This window comes from Gopherus evgoodei, chromosome 2 (genome assembly GCF_007399415.2).
Source record: "Gopherus evgoodei ecotype Sinaloan lineage chromosome 2, rGopEvg1_v1.p, whole genome shotgun sequence".
Classification (NCBI taxonomy): domain Eukaryota; kingdom Metazoa; phylum Chordata; order Testudines; family Testudinidae; genus Gopherus; species Gopherus evgoodei.
The window spans coordinates 177,416,796-177,438,896 of record NC_044323.1 but is presented as its reverse complement, the minus strand read 5'-3'; the positions used below and the strand labels follow the sequence as shown (position 1 = coordinate 177,438,896).

Genomic DNA, 22,101 nt, shown 5'->3' with positions numbered 1-22,101 from the left:
CAGTTTCTGGCTCTCATCACCGAAGGTCAGATGATTTCCAAAGCCTCTTTTCAAGCCACTTTGAATGAGGCCAAAACCACCTTTCTTTCTGTGGCAACCATTATAGTTATTCACTATGCTTCATGGCTATTCTCATCTGGACTCTGCAGGGAAATCCAGAATACAGTGGAGGATCTTGCCTTTGCAGACTTAAGCTCTTCAGCAATGCCACAGATTAATTCCTTCACACAGTAAAGGATTCTAGAGTGACCGTTTGATCCCTGGGAATCTACATCCCTGCAACCAAAAGAAAAAGTAGAGGTCACAGATAGCCCAATGTTCTCAACCAATCCAGTACCAAACTTTTTTCAAAGATCTGTAGAGCCACCAACAAGAGGCCCAGATTCCACAAGAAGATCACATCATCTGCTATCACCTTGCAGTCGGCAGCTTCTTCTGACCTTTCTTTTGACCCTTCTGTTGAAAGTCACAAGTCATTCCACGTTTGGGATCTGGTGCGCCATCACCACCCCTACCTCCTACCCACCCTACAGAGATCATCTCTCCTATTTCAAGCTTTATTGGGAATCTATTACATCAGGCTATGCCAGTCATGTAATTTCCAACCCTCCCCCCCCCAACCCTTATTCGCCTTCCCCTTCCCTTTTCAAGGGCCTTCTCACAAAGATCTAAGACAGGAGATACAAACCCTCTTGCTCCTGGGTGATCCAACCAGCTCCCCCTTCTTTCATTGGAAAAGGATTCTACTCCAGCTGCTTCCTGGTATGCAAGCAAAAAGGAGGATGGAGACCAAGACTGAACAGATTCATCCAAACAGAGAGGTTCAGTATGGTAACCCTAGCTGCTATAATACCATTATTAGATCCAGGAGACTGGTTTGTGAGTCTTGATCTTCAGGATGCATATTTTCAGGTAGCAACATATCCAGCTCACAGACACCGCCTCCAGTTCATCAACAGCAATGACCGCTGTCAGTATTGAGTGCTTCCCTTTGGCCTCTCAGCTAATATGAGAGTCTTCACAAAGGTCATCTCAGTTGTCATGGCCCATCTGTGGCAAATGGGAAAAGTCATCTTTCTCTATCTAGATGACTGGCTCCTCAAGGGTTGTTCCCTCCATGAGGTACAGTTGGCACCAACAAAGCTCCAGCACATTTCTACTCTGTGTGACTGTGGCTCAATGCAGTCTTTGACTCCTGTCCAACACATCAATTTCATAGGAGTCACCTTGGACTCCACAACTGCCAGGGCATACTTCCCCAGGGACATATTTGTCATGATGTCAAACCTCATCTCCACTACACCAGAATCCTCAAACCCTTAGAAGGACCTGCCTTCAGATTTTGGGCCATGTGGCAGCCTGTACTATTGTAAATCTTATGCCAATCTGCATTCTCTCTGCCCCCTCTGGGGCATTCAAACCTGGCTCAGAACTATCTATACTCCCAACAACCACAACCTGTCTGAACAGGTGCTTATCCCAGAGAGTTCTCAACTCTCTCAATGGGTGGAGAGTGTCACAGCCCTCATTGACAGACTGGCACCTCCTCCTTGTTGTGTTGGGGTTTAGTTCAAGGCCAACACCCACATCTGCGGTCTGCACACTGACATTCTGTCTCTTCTCCTGCCTACAGCTCCTCTCTCAGCCAGAACCACAGCGTCCTCATCTTGACTGAGCTCTCCGGCCATGTCACTGTCTGTGGTTCCTGGGAAGAGTGTCTCTGTCCAACAGTCCAGCCACTTCCCCAGTGGCGAGTGGGGGGATCCCAGACCCAACCACTACTCTGGGCCTGAACCCCAGGGACCCTCTAAATAGCAGTCTTCTACTGCTCTTCTGTAACTCTGTCAATACTACTCTATTTCCCTCGGCCACTTCCCCATAGCTCCAGGACCTTCTTCGCCCTCAGTTCAGGGCACTTAGCTGCTCAGTCCCAAGAACCAGCCACTGCTCTGTCCAAGGTGCTTACAGTTATCTCAGCCCTCCAGGGACACAGTCCTTACTCCCTGGGTTCCCAACAGCAACTGAACTATTCTGCCCTGCAGCTCCTTTTTATATGGACCTGCTGGGCCCTGATTGGCTGTTCCTCGCAGTCTGGCTGCTTCCCAGGCAGCCTCCCTAGGGCTCTGTTAGTCCCTTCTCTGCCAGTGTGGGATGGATGCCCCATCACAGAGAGATCCCCACAAGGTTTGCATGGAATTCCATTCTTTCATATACCCCCCACAAAGATAAGCACCTCAGATGTTTTCCTACTAGACTGGAGAGCTGGACCTCATAGCACAAGACAAATGGACCCCTGAGGAGTCTGCTCTTTATCAATCTACTTGAGCTCAGAGCAGTTCAAAACATCTGCAACCACCTTCTACCCAAGATTCAGGGTCATTTGGTCAGAGTCAAGAGATAAACAGAGCAACCGTGTACTAAATAAACCACCAAGAGGAGTAAGGTCCTTTTGCACAGAGGCAATAAAACTTTGGAACTGGTGCATAACCCACCAAATTGACATCTCAATGGCATAGGTACCTGGTCAGCAAAACACCATAGCAGACATTTATCCAGCACCTTGAATGGGAGCTGAGTGATCTTATCCTACAGAAGATTTTTCTCACCTGGTACATCCCAAAGATAGATTTCTTTGAGACGCCATCCAACATGAAATACTAGTGATTTTGCTTGAGGGGAGAACACAACAACAAATTATTAGGGGACACCCTAGCCTTCCTTACTACTTGGCCTTGAACTCTGCCATATGCTTCTCCTCTAACACCGTTGTTCCTCAAGGTCTAAACAAAGTAAAACAAGAGAAAGTGATAATCATCCTGACAAAGGCAGGTAAAGTTCCTGGACCTGATATACCTGTCGGTGACCACCTTTTCACCTCCCTCTGACAGCTGACCTACTGACCCAAGAACTGGGCAAAATACACATTCCACAATACCCATTTCTCAATGCTACATCTCAAGGCCCAGCTCCTTGATGACTCTTGATTATAGAAATCAGTTGCTCTTTTGAAGTACAGAATGTGCTGCTTAATAGTAGGAAACTCTCCACAACAAATTACCTGCAAAAGTGCAAGCAGTTCCAGTCCTAATGCACCCACCAGGCATTATTTGCCGCTAAGTCTCATCTCACTGACATACTCAAGTACTTGCTGAATTAAAAATCCTAGGTTTGTCACTGAGCTCCATCAAAGTCCAGCTGACTGCTATTACAGCTAAATCCCTCCCCAGAGCATCCACCTCCATTGGGATGCGGCTCTGGAGTCTCTAAAGTAGAATACAAAGGGAACAACTCAAAGAAGGAGGGAGGTTACTCACCCATATAGTAATTGCAGTTCTTTGAGATGTTTTGTCCCTATGGGTTCTCCGCTACCTACCCTCTTTCCCTCTAGTTTGGAGTCCTTGCCTTGGCTGGATTTTGTAGTTGAAAAGGAACCGAAGCGGCCCCTCCCCTATTGCCTTCGGATCAGAGGACGAGGATGTATTGGGAAAAGGTGCGGACCCTGCTACCAAAAATTTCAAATTGAATGCATGGAGGCATGCACACACCCGAAGTAGAGCATCCCTAGGAACAAAACATCTTCAAGAACTCCAGTTACTGAATAGATAACTAACCTCTTCTTCTCCATACATCACTGGGGCCAAGTTCATGCCTGCTGTAAATGGCAATACACTGATTTCCATGGAATTGCACTAGCTTACATTGCAGCTGAAAATGTTATTCTATGTACAAAACCAGCTATGATATAGTGGAAGTTCCCCTGGTTACAGGTTTTGTCTATTCTTTAAAATCAGATACGCTGTATTTATCAGTCAGTACATTGATTCTGTGTGCCTCCTAGCACGTACAATTGATTAAATCAGAGAAATCTAGGCACAGTCTTTTGAAACAGATTGGAATCGACAGAAACTGAATGTACTTTATGGGAAAATACTTAGTTCTTTCTCTAGGAGAAAAAAATATGAAATAGCATGACATTAGAAAATAGAGGTGATATTGGTGGGAAAACGTTTAATTTTTGGTAAGTCAACCATGTGTCCAGGTTTCCATTTGAAAGAATAGACCATCAAGGCTGATTTTAAAATGGGATCCAGAGCAAATTTAAAAATGTTGTTGTTCTCTTTTTAAAACCCGAACATCATAAAGAATAGCATACTTGTGCATCACTCACTTTAGACACCATTTACTTAGGTTTAAAAGATTTAATGAAAAATATCCATCACTGATAGAAAAAGCTGCAAAACAAACCTGACCAATGTGGGTCTTAAACTGACTAACATGAGATTTAAGATTTTCATATTCTCCAGTCTCCTCGAGCTGGGCTAGACGAAAAGTCTGATATTCCATTCTTGAAGAGCTCAGAGACCTCCCTCTGCTTTGCTTATCTACTTTCAGATGTCACCATTATCTGTTGATACCATTTCAGAGTAGCAGCCGTGGTAGTCTGTATCCGCAAAAAGAACAGGAGTACTTGTGGCACCTTAGCGACTAACAAATTTATTTGAATGTAAGCTTTCATGGGCTACAGCCCACTTCATCGGCTGCATAGACTGGAACATATAGCAAGAAGATATTTATACATACAGAGAACATGAAAAAGTGGAAGTAGCCATACCAACTGTAAGAGGCCAATCAATTGAAATGAGCTATCATCAGCAGGAGAAAAAATACTTTTGAAGTAATAATCGAGATGACCCATAGATGTTGTGAGGATACTTAACCTGGGGAAATAGATTCAATTAGTGTGATGGCCCAACCATTCCCAGTGTCTGTTCAAACCTAAATTAATTGTTTCTAATTTGAACTTAGACTGTCTTCTTTCAAGCAATATAGAATAGATGGAATAGTATAGACTAATGGTTCTCAAATTGTGGAGTACTTGCAGGTGGTCTGCCAAGAGTTGACTAATCACATGGTGCTGACTGTTCTGGTTTCCAAATGCTAAATCATATTAAAATAAGATTGAATACTTTCCCAAAGTTACTTTTTCAGGTAGTTGCCAGAGGGATGTTATGGGATCACAAACCACAGGGGAAGTTGTCTGTGACATTGTGAATGAGAGGGGAAGCATCCAAAAGGTAGACAATCGCTCTGATAAGATGTGGTACACACTCTATTTGAGATCCCTTGGTACAGGATAGACATATAATTTAGCTTAGTTGACAGTATTGCTATTTGGAGGCATACATATGGGCATTAAATAGCTTTTTGCTGTTCAGTGGTATGTGAATGGATTTGAGGCATGGTTTATTTCAACTGTTGTAGTCTGGTTTCTGCAAAAAATTAGTGGCACAATATTTTTGAATCAGGCGATTAGACAATCTATAGAAAATGCCAGGATTGTCAGTCTGTGTCTCATTCTGAAGTCTAGAATGTCTGTAGAGTGATCTGAAGTGATGGAAACATCTAAAAGCATGGCTGAGAGCTCTTTGTTCAGATTCACCAGGGTAAATCATCACTGGGATTTGCAGTCTGTTACTGTCCAATTTTCAATTTCTCAGCCATTTTGATATTACCAATTATACCAGGCGAAGAGTCAGTTGTGATGTCAGAGATAAGTCAGGTACTCCCCCCTGGCCCCTTCTCTACAGGTAATTTGCATGCAACAATTTCATTGGATGGATGAGGGTGACTGCTCATAACTACCCACAAAACAACACAACAAGCACACACAATAACTCCAATTCCCTCATTTGCCACCCCCACAAATCAACACACATCTCCCAGCACAACCCACACACAACATAAAATCCCTAAGCCCAGTGTCCCCACAGAAATCAACACAACTACCCCTCATTCATCACCTCCACTCAATTCTACCACCACAGCGCCCCAACACAATTCAACACATCTCCAAGCACAACCTCCAGCCACAAGTGATCACAACCAATACACACAATAACCCCAGCACACATACCCAGACACAAAACACAATGACCTGCACAACAGCACAACCAATACACACATCTCCCAGAACAACATAACTGGCACATGCAATGACCCCAAACATAGATATCCCCTCACAAGAGTCCTTACCCCTCCTTCACCACCTGTAAAAATCAGCACAACATCTCCCAGCACAACACACTCATCCACCCTCACTCAGACTTACCATAAACTTGAGCATCAAAGCCACAGGTCACCACTAGTGAAATATAAGCACAGTTAAGCAATTTATCATATTGTAAAATGGGACCATTAGTAGATAGTCTTTCATATAAACGTATGCGTATAACGAGTAGCTTTCACAAACAGATTATCTGTACACAGATTTCACATTGATTATAACTACTAGGGATTATAACTACTATTGCTCTTGGTAGGCATCTCACATGCCACCGTTTGGTGAACGATGATGCAGATATTTGACCCGGGGATACCTGTAAATCGCTATTCACTCCCTGTGTCCTCCACTCTGAAGGGGTCCCAGCAGTGTAGCAGAGTAATTGGTCCTTGTCCACATGTCCATGTCACAGCACTCTGTTTCAAGATTCTGGCCTGCAGCTGAGTCAGATAACCAAGAGTCACAGGAAGGCAACACAGAGGCAGCACCTGAAGAGGGAGCCTGTTCAGACAAAGATGAGATTCAGAGTGAAGGAAAGGACATGGGAGTGGATTCTCTGCACCAGTCAGGTGGAACATACTTATAGAAGCAGGAGAAGAAGCTGTAGCTGGGAAAGGTTTTAGGAAAGAGATGGTTTGGGGGAAGGATGGTATAACCTGGAGAAGAGGGAGGGTCTGGAAGATAGTATTTGAATTGACATTGAGTTGTTAGGTTTTTGTTAATAAATGAGATCCCAAGAATGGGACTGTCATAGGGAGACATGGCTCTTCAAGAGGCTGGGGCTCAGCTACACTGTGTGCCAGGCTCAGGCCCCCTTCCCAAGTGAAGGGAATAAGTTCCTGGGTCACATCGTAGAAGATTGTAACACAGAGCCAGGGATATAAAAGAAAACCTGAGGCCAGGCTAGAGAGGAGAAAGGAGTAAACAGGTCTTCCTGGATTTCCTGATAAATAGCATAAGGAGCACAATTCTTCGGGGAGCAGGCTAGAAGCCGGTCTGCTGGAGGAAAGCCTCAGCAGAAGAGAGTAGAAAGACTCTCCTTAACTCTCAGCTGTAGGGCCTTGGGGATGAGAATTGCAGGAAGTGGACAGGCTCCTGCAAGAGACCCTGGGTCAGGGGAAGAGACCATGTTTCTATGTGGAACTTAGGGCTTGTCTACACTGACAGCACTGCTGTAGCGCTTAGTGAAGGCACTACCTATGCTGACAGGAGAGCTTCTCCAATTAGCGTAGGTACTCCCCCTCCCTGAGAGGCGGTAGCTACCTTGACAGGAGAAACCCTCCTGTTGACATACCACTGTCTATGCACCTCTGGGGGCTGGTCCAGACTAGGGAGGGGAAATCGATCTTAGATATGCAACTTCAGCTACGTGAATAATGTAGCTGAAGTCGAATATCTAAGATCGGATTACTCACCCGTCCAGACGGCGCGGGATCGATGTCCGCAGCTCTCCGTGTCGATTCCGGAACTCCGTTCGGGTTGATGGAGTTCCGGAATCGATATAAGCGCGTTCGGGGATCAATATATCGCGTCTAGATTAGACGCAATATATCGATCCCCGAGCAATCGATTTTAACCCGCCGATATGGCGGGTAGTCTGGACGTACCCTGAGCAACATAGTTCTACTGACATAAATTCCTAGTGTATAATAAGCCTAAGAAATCAAACTCAAGCCTTGCGGAAAATGGACTAAAATCCTATGGCTGCTGAGAGTGTTCTTGATGCCCAGGCTGATGTGGGATAAACTCCAGTTAAAATGCCAAATTTGGCTCTCCTTAAAATATGTCATGCATTTATGTGTCATTTGCATCCGAATGCACGTTACATGCTAAACAGATTATGTAAGGCACTTATTTTTCCCCATTTCAGGGTTTCTTATATTACCAGGGGTAGGCAACCTATGGCACACGTGCCAAAAGTGGCACGCACGCTGATTTTCAGTGGCACTCACACTGCCCGGGTCCTGGCCATCGGTCCTGGGGGCTCTGCATTTTAATTTAATTTTAAATGAAGCTTCTTAAACATTTTTAAAACCTTATTTACTTTACATACAACAATAGTTTAGTTATATATTATAGACTTATAAAAAGAGACCTTCTAAAAACGTTAACGTGTATTACTGGCACGCAAAACCTTAAATTAGAGTGAATAAATGAAGACTCGGCACACCACCTCTGAAAGGCTGCCAACCCCTGTATTAAGCGTAGCTGCAATTTAATAGTGCACAGGCACCATGCTGAAGCTAAGAGCCTTGTCTCAACATAGAAGCTGCACCAGCTGAACTAAAAATGGTTTTAAAAACTGGTTTAGTTAAACCACAGCAAATCTCTTTGTGGACATAGATCAGTTTACGGCTGGCTTATATTGATTTAGATTAAAATTGGTAAAACTCTGGTGTGCCCATACAAGGGGTGGTGCCAGTTTATCTAAATAAGTTTAAAAACTGATTTAAGTTAAAACTGTTGCAGTGTAGACAAAGCTAAAGAAGAGTCCAGGATGCAGGAATGGAGGAACTTGGTAATAGGGACAGTGGAAGAATGAGTGGAGAGAAAAGTCATGGACAGTGATGGAGCAGAGGTTATGGAAAGGTTGGGGAGAAGAGAGGGAGGTAGGATGGTGATAAAGTTGATGAGGAGGTGGGCAGAGAGAGCACTTAGATACTGAAAAGGTAGCCTCTAGTGAAGACAAGGTCAAGCAAGTGATCATTTTGGTGAGGTAGGATGCTGATGCAGCTTTTTAAAAAATCAAAAGGAGGTAGACGGCTAATAGGTCAAATGGGACATGGAGATGGCAGTTGAAGTCACTGAAGATAAAGCTGTGGGATAAAGAGAGAGCTAGGTGTCAAAGAGGAATGAGGTTGAGGCAGGGCAGGTGCAAGGATGTTTCGTGCCCTAGGCGAAACTTCCACCTTGCAACCTGCCCTCCCTCCTGCGGCAGCTCCCCACCCCACTGCCCTGAGGCGTCCCCCCTGTGGCAGCTCCCCCCCTCCACCCTGAGGCGCCCCGCTCCCCGGCAGCAGCAGTTCCCCGCCCCAGCTCACCTCTGCTCCTCCTCCTCCTCCCCGAGCACACAGTTGCTGCTCCATTTCTCCCGCCTCCCAGGCTTGCAGTGCCAATCAGCTGTTTGGCGCTGCAAGCCTGGGAGGGAGAGAAGCAGAGCGGGGCAGTGTGCTCAGGGGAGGAGGCGGATCAGAGGTGAGCTGGGGCAGGGAACAGTTCCTCTGTGGGCCGTGCCCCCCCTTACTTGCTGCAGGCAGCCCTTCCCGCGCCCCCCCTGCCCCAGGTGCCTCCGCCTAAATGCCGACGACGACCGGGGCAGCCAAAGATCCGGCCACCGAAGGGCTCGAAATGCCATCCCCCAAATGCTAGTGCTCTAGTCGCCTAATGGGTTGCACCGGCCCTGGGTTGAGGAGTCAGGGAGACAGTAGATAAGGTTAGGAGTGAAGAGTATGTTAAATTGAGTTGTTTGAAAGAGGTGGAGTTAAAGCTATAACAGTTAAATGCAAGAAAGAAGCAACATGAAGTTAAGGCACAAGACTGGGAGTTAGGCAACATGCGTTTTGTTTTTGGCTTTGTCACTGACATGCTGTGTGAACTCTGTGTAGACAAACTCTTAGGCAAATCACTTAGCCTCTTCGTTCCTCTGTTTTCCCATCAGTGAACTGGGGATATTTACTCGTTTCACAGGGATGTTGTAAAGCTATATTTGTCAATATTTGTAAAGTGCTTTTAGATCCTCTGATGCAAGAACAAAATAATATACTGCTGTTAGATTATGGCAGAATTTAAATTCTTATAATTGAGTGGGGAATGTGTTTTTGTAATCAAAAGATCTATTTTAAAACACAATTACTATTTTGTCAGCCCAAATTATTTATTATGTTTTTCAGTAAGCCTCTCTCTATGTTGGGTAAACAAATCCTCTTTATTCTCTTTTCATGTTCTTCTGCTGAACAATCTACCAGAAAAAAGCACAATTTAACTAACAAACCTGTATTTCATGAGGGCTGCCGTTTTTCATCGTGACTGTTACTGGCCAATACAAAAAGAGGTAATGGAAACCAAAAATGCAATGTTATGTTCAATTACATATCCAGTAGGTAAAACAGTGATTTTGATATCGTTAGGTGCTGGGCAAAACAGTATAATGTCATTTTGTCTGATCTGGTACAAATATAATCTATTGGTGATTGAAATTCAGTCTGTTCAAAAATAAAAGTTTCTGAAGGCCTAGAGGAGCACCATAACAGCGTATATCTTCCTCTCCCATGATAACCTGGCAGGAGTGGAAAACTTACTTACAAAAATCTGTGACTTTTATCAGTTCAATAAGTCCCCTACTTTCTCTTGTTTGCTATGGAGGATAGCAACACGGTGGAGCGGAACCTTCAAAACCTGTTTTGTCAAGGTCTGCAGAAATACATGTGGACTACATGAATCTCAGACATAATGAGACCACCTCTGCCATCTAAACCGGTAGTTTAGTAATGGCAGCATGGCTCTCAACACTGACCCTATCCTTTATGTATGTAGTCTCTGAAAGCATAGATGAGGAATTAAGGATGTTTAAGGTAATATCATACACTGTGTTTTGTATCTTATTTTCTGCTGTGTGGAGAAGGAAACGTGATGTTCAGAGTGGGTTACCCCCACACCCTTCACGAGCTTTGTAGAGTAAAGCTCTTACATAGCAACTGCAGACAGTCAACACAAAAACCCTAAGGTTAGGGGATGCTATTCTATAGCTGCCATTCCGCATACACTTATATAGTGTATAACAGTGAGCCTCAATAGCTACACAGCTATTTTTAGCATATTAAATATGAACAATATAAACAATCTAAGGTCCACCTCTGGCCTCCCTATGCGGTATCACATATGCAGAAACGAGCACATGGGCCAAAATCTTGTAGGCTAAATGGCTGTAATTGTATCTGCTCCTAGTGTTACGGGACATATGATTATGAAAAGGAACCTGAGCCCTTCAAAGGTTTCTTTCAGGGGCAAAGATCTAAAGCTGGTTTTCTCCAGGTAGCAGGCAACTGTTACTTGTCTTCATTCCCATTGTTAACTGAAGTGGTGCTAAGAGTATATGTACCTTTTCTTTATGGATTTCCACAAAGAAACTTTTTTTTAAGTTGTGATTTAGCCAAAATTCTAGATTTACACTCCCAGTGCAGTGTGTGAGCGGGTATCTTTGCATCTGTAAAAGGACTGTTGGATGCTTCCAAAAGGGATCACCAGGAAGGCACAGCCGCTTCAGCCCCCCCTAGGTTTATGGCCTGACTAGAGCGCAGTGTGGACAGGGGTGGGCAGTAGCAGCGGGTGCGGGAGAGGGAGGGTGCAGTGAGACAGGAAAAGCTGGGGGTGAGGAGGGTGCTGAGGTGGAGGCACAGGGCCGGGTAGTGAGGGTGGCTCTGAAGCGCAGAGAGAGGTGGGGGGAGGCGGCTACAGGAGCTGGGGGATAGTGAGTAGAGACGGGACAGCGGGGGGCTCTCGTGCCCTTTGACCCCGGGGAGGCGGGGCCGGAAGGCTGCGGGCGGGGCCTGGCGCCGGCACGGAGGAAGGCGGTCGCGGACGTTGCCCGGCTTCTCTGCCTCTCGCGCTCGCTGGGTCTCTCCGCGCCGCCATGGCCGCTGCTCTGTGCCGCGGCGCCTCCCCCCGCCCGGGCCCGGCGCGGCTGCTGCTGTTGCTCGGAGGCCTCCTGTGCGCGGCCCCGGCGCGGGGCGACGCGGAGCCGGAGCTGGATCCGCACGCGCGGCACCGTTACAACGCCGAGATGCTGCGCCACGGCGCTCAGATCGCCCCGCACTTCGTCATGTTCTTCGCCCCCTGGTAACCGGGCCGGGCCCGCGGCGGCGCGTTTCCCCGTTGACGTGGCAGCGGCCCTGGGGGCGGTTCCTCGGGGGTCACGCGGGCGGGTCTGGGGCAGGCGCTGAGCCCGGAATTCACAGCTCGGCCTCTCGCCCCTCCACACACACACACACGGGGACCCTGCTAGCCGGGAGGGGCGGGGGCTGCACGGCCAGGGCTGGAGGCCACAGCACAACCCGTCCCCACGGTGCCTACGTGGCCTTCCTCAGCACAGGCCCCAGCAGTGCCTCCTAGTCCTAAACGTGTCCGTTCTCAGCAGCAGCCGCCCCGCCAGGGCGGGGAGTGTGACTGTCCCCATGGTACGGATGGGGGAGCCCAGTCACGGGGAGGTCAGGTGCGATGAGGTGTCTGCACAAGGGGGAGGTCACTTGCAGAGCTGGCCCAGGGCACGCTGAATGCTCAACCAGAGCGCCCACGTGGAAAGTGACTTATCCAAGGTCTTACTGGAAGCCAGTGGAATAAAAAGGAATCGAATCTGGATTTTCTGAATTCCAGGTTAACACCAGCCCCTGGGCCATCTTTCCTCTCGATTTGCCTTAGCTTTTGGTAAAGTCTGTTACTAAAGTTAGCTGACACTTCTTAAAAAAATCACTTTCCGTCCTCATGGAGACAAGCCCTAAGAGGACAGTGTAATATCCTTTTTTGTGTGCATCCTGTTTCCTTGAATCACTTTTGAAAGGGGGCTGATGGAGCCTCACTCCTTTTACTGATTAATGTAAAAATGTAGTAAAAACCATGCTGATAGATTTGACAGCAGCTGACTGAGCTTCCAAATGAAGTTTTCCAAAAGTGACTTCTAATTATTCTGTGGGTTTTCTGTTTCCTCCTTTCTCTATGAATATGAACAAAGTAAATGGCACGCGTTTTGTGAGTGGCTCTTAAGAAATACATCATGTTCCAGAGCACTGTTTTGGTTTCATGAACTCCTAAATTCTAATCCCAAATTTACCATTGTGTAACATTGGAGAAGGCAGTTAGGGATGAGCAACCAGAGTTCCCCGTGGTTCTATTTGGAGTTGTGGGTGCTCAGCGTCACTGAAAAAACAGGCCCTTAATCTGTCATCCCTATTTTTCAGACGAGTAAAAAGAGACAAATACCTACCACAGAGTTATGTTGGGGAGTATTGCTGTTTGTGCAGCACTCTGAAAATGCAAAGAGCTATATAAGTAATAAATGTTATCTGTTGCTTGTGAATGTCTTCAGTGGGATGCATTGTATTTCATTTTAGTCCTGTTGGGTATTCATATTTGGCTTACTAGTCATTTAACTGAGAAGTTCTCTGGTGCCAGTTTTAGTATATTACTTGTTAGAGCTCTGGTTCTGCAATGAGATCCATATGAGCCCCTTTGAAATCATTGGCTCTCCTCTTAAGTGTGGTGGCCTGCATGTGTGGAACTCATTGCGGAGTTGTGGGCATCTATGTTTGAGCTAGAGCTTATCTTAATTCTTCCTACATGCAGTGGATTGTGATAGTCTCATAACGGGGGATAAAAGGATGGAATTTTTAGATGGGGAGCAGGACAGGTGGTGCAGTGGATGTCTGAACTCTGTCATGGAGTCTTCGGAGATAGAAGTCAAAATAATAATTTTAGGCAGACTTATCGCAGGACTTCCTTTTTAAAAATGCTTTTTTGTGTCTGGAGTTATTGATCTTTCCCAGACATCAAATGGCTTTCTTCTTGATTAACCACATGATTAATTGACATGAGATCTGGTCTTGTGCCATCCTCTGCATCCAAATCCTTACATAGACATGTTGGCAGACATGCATGGAGAAACCTGCCAATTACAGAAATGTTAGATACGCTGAAATTTTCAGTGAGTGAGTTTATCTTGCAGGCCAAATCTTGCAAACTTTGGACTCTATTTTGTTTTTAACATTTGCCGATTCGTAGCTCTCTACAGGGTGTCAGTGCTTTACTTCATCAGTGAGCCTTTTGACCTGGAAATAACCCGAAAATAGCATTCATCTTGGTGGTCTCCATAGAGCAATAGGTGTCTGTCTGCTGGTCAGGTTGTGCATCTTGATACTGCTGAATGATTGGTTCTCAGATTTTCCATACTATGATCCTCCTTCAGTTTAGCCATATGGAAGGGGCAGTCTGGTCTCAACCCATGACACTGCTTTATGATCTCTCAGGATGTGAACCTCCTGTACAAGATCTATCAGCAGCCATTTGATCAGAGTGCCACTGACCCACCTGCAAGACCTAGCAGCGGTAATGAATTTGCTTTTACCTGGTTGGCATGTTCCTTTCAGGGAGATTCCAAAGAAGAGTTGTGGGGAAATAATGTTTGTCCCCACTCTCAATTAAGGTTGGTCAATTGACTTGTCAAATATTGTCAAATGTCAAAAATGGTCAAATATTTTAAACCACTGGTTTATTAGAACAGTAACAGCAGTCACAAACAGAGTAAGACTTTATGGTCTCCAATAGGCTTAGCCATACATAGATATTTATGCCTAATTATAAAATACAAGTTACACAACTGAGTTACGTAACTCAGAATGTGAAACATGTGGGAATGTGTGTGTTTGAGGAATACATTATGAAGACGCTTTTTGTTAAGAGTCGAGGCATGGGAATTTATTGACATGGGCATTCAGTGTAGATCATTTGCTTTTTTTTGAGGGGAGTTGTTGGGGGGGATTTAATAGCTGTGATACTTTTGTATGATAAGGGAGAAGTTTAATGACTAGGCATCTTTTTATTTTGTTTTGTGGGAGGAGGTTTAATGATCGTGAGCCTTCCTCTCCCACTCCCATCTGAGTTAATTTCTGTATATTTGTTTCATCAGGTTAGATTGTAAGCTTTTTTAGGGCAAGAACTGTGCCTTTTAACTCTTATGTTTTGCTTTGTAAACCACCATGTGCATTGATCGTCTGGTATACAAGTAGAGATATACATATGATCTGTGTCCTAGAAGATTCCTGTCAATCAAGATGTTCAGCTTTCAATTAGTTAACCTTTTTCCCAACAAGTAGGATTAGCATGTACTAAAGTGAGTGATCAAGACATTTGAGTAGAGGTGTTAACAGGTGGCACTATGGTGAAATCCAAAAGATAGGCTGTTGTCTACATCAGGGCGTTCTTGCTGGGATATTTGACAATATTTTACCATAATCAAATAATAGGTAGTCAATTGACATTATTTGTCCGGTCAACTGAATGTTCAAAATCAGACCAAGTCAGCTAAATCAGAGAATTGAGCAACATCTGTGAATGTGATGTTTTGATTTTAGAATATTTGTTTATATATATTACCTTGTGGTACACATTGCCATTGCATTTGAGTGCCTCACCTTTAAAATCAACAATTAAAAACCCCACATAATTTCACTGCCAAATTGCTACGTTCTTGGCTTATTGTTTGTAATTTCAGCGACCTCCTCCTGAGGTCTTATAAAAATGTTAGCCAAAAGTTTGAACAGATATTTTTTCACTGTTCTCTGGAGGTCACCAAATCTTGGCTCGAGTGAGCCGGATGAGGAAGTGAATTCTACATTCAGACCTTGGACTGACAGTGCTGTGATGTGGGTCTTAAAAAATTCATGCTTACGAACAAAGAGCAGAAGCATTTCAATTGCTTTCAACCTAACCTCCTCCAGTAATAGGATATAGGGGAAAGGGCAGTTTTTCAAGAAGCCAGACTTCTTAATGGCTTATAGATCATAACTAGAACTTTGTTTTACATTTGTAAACAAGTGACAAGTCATTGCAGAGCATTGAGAGTAATAATCACGCAGCATCCCCGCCCACATAAGAGGTGAACAGCAGCAGTCTAGACCAGCTAACGCTTCTGAGTGATCTTCAGTGGTAGCACTAAGAGCACAATGCTAGGTGATGCAGTATTAAAATGACCGACACACATGACCACATAAATACATGAGACTGATCGGGATAAGCTTTCTTGAATTTGTGGACTTTTCTGACTAGACATATATTGCTGCTTCTTATTACAACCTGTGCTAAAAGCATTTCAGAATTCATGGGAATATCTGACTAAGGAATTATTAAAATCCGTCAATGAGATACCACTACTCCATGCCATAATGAGGCTGCAGCAACCAAAAAACCTAAGGCTGCAGCAGTCAAAAAATCAGTTACATTTGGAGAAGAGCAGGAAAGAGGTGGATGTAAATTTGGGCCCACAATTTATCAGCCAACTCCATAATGTTACTTTCTTCTACTGGATTGTCAGTGTGTATGAACAGCTAGTGTTTGGTCAGTTTTGGTTTACTGACTCAGAGTTGAGCATTGCCTTCTCCTTCCTTTATACAAATTGAAATTTTGAAGTAACTTTGAAGGGGAGCGCATAGAAAACTTCAGGCATTTAGGAATAAAGACATTAAAATTAGGGGTTTTTTTCTTTTCTTTTTTTTTCGAGTCCCCAACATTTAGAATTATGGGACTGCAAGCTTTAGGTACCTCACACAGTATCAGCTCTGTCCTTATATCTGTGTGCACCTTCCATTCATTCATAAGATAGGCTTATCACTTGTATGCCTTGCCCTTTTGACATTGAGCCATACACTACTAGTATTGGCACAGTACTATCTTACATTTGAAGTACTGATAAATGCACTAGGCACCCACTATGCAAGTGTCATCTTTACTAGCAGATTCTCTTCCTCCCTCAAAGAGCTAGGTATACCCATATCATGTTACTTACTCTTCTTCAGACCTCCAAAACCATGTCTCAAACCTAACCAACCTTCTCTGTAATAGTCAAGAAACCACATTGTGTGTACACACACAGCAGCCAACACCATTCAATATAAACTTCAGAGCCACAGAAAAGTTACCCTGTCAAACTCCACAGTTTTACAAATTCTTGAACTTATGTAATTGATTCTTTACTAGATGAAGACCTAAGGGAGTACATCACTAAAAAACAACATAAGGCAGTGTCGAATCAATGCATTACAGTAGTGGTTCTCAACCAGGGGTACACCAATGTCTTCTAGGGGGTACATCAACTCATCTAGATATTTGCCTAATTTTACAACAGGCCACATAAAAAGCACTAGCAAAGTCAGTACAAACTAAAATTTCATAGGATGACTTGTTTATACTGGTCTATATACTATACACTGAAATGCAAGAACAGTATTTATATTCCAATTGATTAATTTTATTATGTTAAAAATGAGAAAGTAAGCAATTTTTCAGTAATAGTGTGCTGTGACACTTTTGTATTTTTGTGTCTGATTTTGTAAGCAAGTAGATTTTAAGTGAGATTAAATTTTGGGGGGATGCAAGACAAATCAGACTCCTGAAAGGAGTACTGTAGTCAGGAAAGGTTGAGAGCCGCTGCCTTACAGAATGGGGAAGCACAGTGAAGAGCTAAAGTTGTTTGGGATACCTTTGCTACATTTCCATACTCAAATTCTCCCTTAATTACCAAACCTCATATTGCATTTGAAGTGTCAGATCTTTTTTGGATTATTTTATAGTTGAGTCCAGAATTAACCTTCTAATTGAAACCTTGTTACAGTATTAACTATGGAGATGCAACAGTCTCTCTGCAGTAAAGATTGAGTAATTATTTAAAATGAACTTTGGATTATATTCTACTTTTGGGTCTTGATGACTACACAGCCCCTATAATTTCCTTTTTAGTCAGATAAAGAATTTAGTTTCTTGGGCTACATCTACTGGCCACGGTTTTCCGCTGCAGGCCAATGAGGACTGCTGGAATCAGTGGCCAGTAAGTCCCTCGGCCCACGCCGCTTCCAGCAGTTCCCATTGGCCTGGAGTGGTGAACTGCAGCCAGTGGGAGCCGCAATCAGCCGCACCTGCGAACAGGGCAGGTAAACAAATCGGCCCGGCCTCCCAGGGGCTTTCCCTACACAAGCGGCGACCCCAGTTTGAGAAACACTGCTGTAGGGAGTAAGAGGCAGCTTCCTGCAAACTTTCTTATTGTTGTGTTAATTGTTGCATAAAAAGTAGACTTACCAGGACTTGTCAATAGCAAACAAAGTTGAGGATATTTTAATTAATCTAATGACATTTTTTTAATACCTATAAAAATGAGGAACAGCAAGAACGGTCATTCAAGATAAATTAACATTGGCTCTTTTAAATAGTTTACCACAGTGGTCCCCAACGCGGTGCGCCCGCAGGGGCATCTTAATGCGCCTGCGTCCTGGCCCCCGGGAGAGCATCTGCCGGCATTTCACCGACAAGTGATGTCACTGAGAGGCATCGCCCCCAGATTTTGGCGGGGACGTCTCTCGCTGATGCCACTTGCCGTCGACAAGTGACGTCATCAAGAGGTGTCACTCCCAAATTTCGGCAGTGACACCTCTCGATGCTGTCGCTTGTCAACGACAAGTGGTGTCATCGAGAGGCGTCACTGCCAAAATGCCACCGAAATTCGGTGGCATTTCGGCAGGTGCTCCATCGCCACAGTGGTCCTTCGGCTGGCACCTGCCAGCCAAAAAGGTTGGGGACCACTAGTTTACCATATTTCTGGTGTTAGTGTTTTTGACAGTGCCAGTTTGTAATTGCCAATAGTATGAGATCTCATTTTCGGTTTTGGGGGACTTGGAATGGTGTTTTCAAGAACTGGTAAATCTCTTGATTGGCTGAACATTTCTAACACTTTAAATTTGAATTAGTATGCTATTGGATGCCAAGCAGTGGAAAAGATTACTTGAATAATTAACTATTCCTTTAAGAGAAAAGCAAAATAGCAATTATTTGTTCTGAAACCTGTTTTAAGTCACCTTACTGTGTGCATATGTTGAATATTTTGAGGCTTCTGGGAATCTCACTATGCAAAGGCACTTGTTCCTGTTTATAACATATTAAAATTAGCATCTCTTCAGGACTTTGAAACAGAACTGTTCTACTTCACTGACTTAGGTATTCCATGGGTCTCCTGAGTCACAATTTTGATGTTACACTTAAGATCACTTGTGTTTATACAAAGAGTACAAACCATTATCTCCTTACCAGACACGTAAAAACATGGTGCTTCCAAATGTAAGAGCATATAGAACACCAGGCATCCTCTCATGGTGTTCTTAGAAAGTTGAGAAGCTGAGTGTTCTCTTTTCAGTATCCTCATTAATTTAATTATCTTTTACAATGAACCTGGCAGACTTTGTAATGTAAAAGTACTTATCTAACCGTCAGGGCTGTTTTTAGATATTTTTTTTTGGTGTGAATTTTGTGTCAAAACTGTTTACAAGGTTAGCCTTCTACAATAAAAGGCAACTCTACGGTGTTAACTGTTGTTTAACGCAGTCTGCTTTTATATGGAAGAGGTTTCTCATTTTTCATTCGTCTAACATGTTTCAAGTACATCAGATCTCACCCACGTGTATATATACTTTTCCCATAGTTTCATTCATATCTAGTCTTTATATTTACATTTAAACCTATATTTGTTAAGTATATAGCATGCATACAAATCAGAACAGTGACCTTATTACTGAAATTTATTTAACTTTTGCTCATCCTTTTGTAGGTGTGGACACTGTCAACGTCTACAACCAACTTGGAATGATCTGGGAGACAAATACAACAACATGGAAAATCCATCAGTCTATGTTGTAAAAGTGGATTGCACTATAGATATTCCACTCTGCTCTGAATTTGGAATCAGAGGATACCCCACGTAAGTACAAAAGGATGTGTGCTTCTATTATTTTGTATGTTTTCCCACAGTCCTCTGCCAATTTGTTGAGACCAGCTTCTAAGTTATGATTTTTGGTGATTTCCTTTATAGCTTCAGTCGTTAGAAGATAAATTTAAGCCCTCATCATGTTGCCAAGACAAGATGATCTATAATGTGTCTTTCTTTTTTTTTTTTTTTCTTTCACAGCTTGGAAGATGGCTATGTTTAAACAAAGTTCAGAATAGGCTCCCTTCCCCCCACCCCAACATGTCTTTGAGACTGTAACATAACATACAGCAGTAAAGTAATAGTAGTTCAAAACTATTTTAACTACTTCAAAATTATTTCAGTTATCTAACTGTATATAGCAGAACCAATGCAGTGTGTATAAATGGTCTCAAACTTTTGTGTGAATTTGGTGCTCATAAAGCTGATAGATTAAAAACACCATCTAAAACCACGCACATATTGATGCTGGCGCTGTGCAAGTTTCTCTACATGGTTTTGCTTTAACAGGGCTTGAAAATCTTAGCAGCTACTTATGAACTCGAGCGCTAAACCTGTTATCTTTTAAACCTTTCCTATTATGATAAATGAGGGTTCCGCCAGTAAGGGCCAGGGTAAGGCCTTGGCGAGAAGGCTCACATCTTGCCTCTGAGCTGCAGGAAAAGAATGTGAGCTGGAATTTATACCAGATAAACATGCCTTTGCTTAAAGCACATCAGCCCAAACTCCAGCACTCCTGCTAGCCTAATACTGGACCTCTTTTTAGCAGATTGTCAGTTGTATAGCTTTGTGAATAAATGTCCTACAATGGTAGGGTACATCTACACAGCAAAAAACACCCCAAAACCTATGGCAGCGAGTTTCAGAATCTAGGTTAACTGACACGGGCTTGTATTGCAGGGCTAAAAATGTCAGTGTACATGCTTGGGCTGAAGCCTGGGCTCTGAGCCCTCCCCACTTGCTGGGTTTTGGAGCCCAAGCCTAAACTTCTACACTGCTATTTTTAGCCCTGCAGTGTCATCCTGAGTCAGTTGACCAGGCTTCAAAACCTGCTGCTGCAAGTGTTTTTTGTTTTTGTTTTGTTATGTAGATGTACCCATAGAGACCCCAAAAGCTTATGATCAAACCTTAGGGTCCAAATACTAACTTTTCTCAAGAGATGGAAAATAACAACAATTCACTGCTCTGCCTAGTCAGTTGTGCAAATACTGGTATTTATGAAGATGGATCAGCAGAGGTTAAAAATAGTTTACTGTTTTTGTAGTTTGTATTAATACAGATCTTATACCTTATTAGTGCTTTCTAACAATTGAGTATTCCCTCTTTCTGAATGGAGTTTGTCATCACCACCTCACTGCCAGCACGTTTTAATTAGGGGGTAGGAATTGCAGTAAATATTAATACAGTAAATTTGGAATTGTAACCTTGGAATTAATGTGGCAATAGGGCAAAGTCTAATAGCAGTTGGCACAAAGATGAGTCAGGTCTGAGCTAGCTTTGGCATACGTATCTTATAAAATGTGTGTGTTCAAGACAAGCAGGACAAGACCAGCTTTCAGTATTGGCACGAGGAGAGAGAACAATATACTTACAGGGTTCTAATTCTGCATATAGGACACACCAATAAGATGGTACCTAATTCCTTGTAAATCTGTGGTACACACAATTCAAGGCAGATTCCATTCCATAAACAAAAAATTCATTTAAAAGGGAACTGGACTAAGCTTGGTCAGGTTTGCTATCTTCTACCACCCCTCCTTTGCCCCACACACAATCCTTAAAAGGCATGGAAACAAATTATGGGACATCTAATGACAAGGAACTGCCGTCTTCCTCCAAGTGATAAAGTAAATACACTCCAAACAACCGTTAATCTCTTCTTCCCACACAACCTTAGTTATGGCCTCATGCTTGCCCTATAAACATATAACATATGCACGCTCAACCTGTGCACATACAGCAATATATTTGCAAAGGTATTATTCCTGTACCTCAAGTGATAGAGGTCTGGATTGGGGATCTGAAAGTCAAACTTCCATGATGAGCATTGGGGAAGGGTGTATGTCAGTGGTGGGCAAGCTGCGGCCAGCCCATGCCACTTCCCACTGCTCCCGTTGGCCGGGAACGGTGAACCGCGGCCACTGGGAGCTGCAGGCTACCATGCAAATGTAAATAAACTGTCTCACGGCCCGTCAGTAGATTACCTTGATGGGCTGCTTGCAGACCACAGGTTGCCCATCACTGGTGTATGTCTTAATGGTTGCACAAAATAGAATTCCTGTTTTTTCCCATGCTCTCTTTTAAATGAGAAAATATCCTTAGAGATTAAAAAAATCTCTCAATTATGTTGTGACGCTGTTCCATGTTTGTCATTTTTCACACATTACAATGACTTTTGTTGCAAAGTGGCAGGTTTGAAGGTTGAGAGGTATACTAGGAAAGTGCTTATTGAAATGGGAGTTCTGTTCCCTGGGAGCAGCTTGCAGCTTCAGTCCCAGTGGAAACAATAAGAAGTAGTGGACATTTTTAT

The 22,101-nt window shown here is 43.7% G+C and overlaps 1 protein-coding gene across 3 annotated transcripts in view; it reads left to right on the top strand.

The window, feature by feature from the left end:
* Positions 1–22,101, top strand: part of TXNDC5 (thioredoxin domain containing 5) — a 74,097-nt gene that overhangs the window by 17,140 nt on the left and 34,856 nt on the right. Inside the window, exons 1-2 of one of the 3 annotated variants that reach the window (XM_030552374.1) lie at positions 10,029–10,112; positions 19,416–19,565. In XM_030552374.1, the coding sequence (XP_030408234.1) occupies positions 19,477–19,565 (89 nt within the window). In that variant the 5' untranslated portion in view covers positions 10,029–10,112; positions 19,416–19,476. Of the gene's footprint in view, positions 1–10,028; positions 10,113–11,650; positions 11,897–19,415; positions 19,566–22,101 lie in introns of those variants that run through there. The other 2 variants (XM_030552373.1, XM_030552375.1) reach the window with 2 other exon arrangements.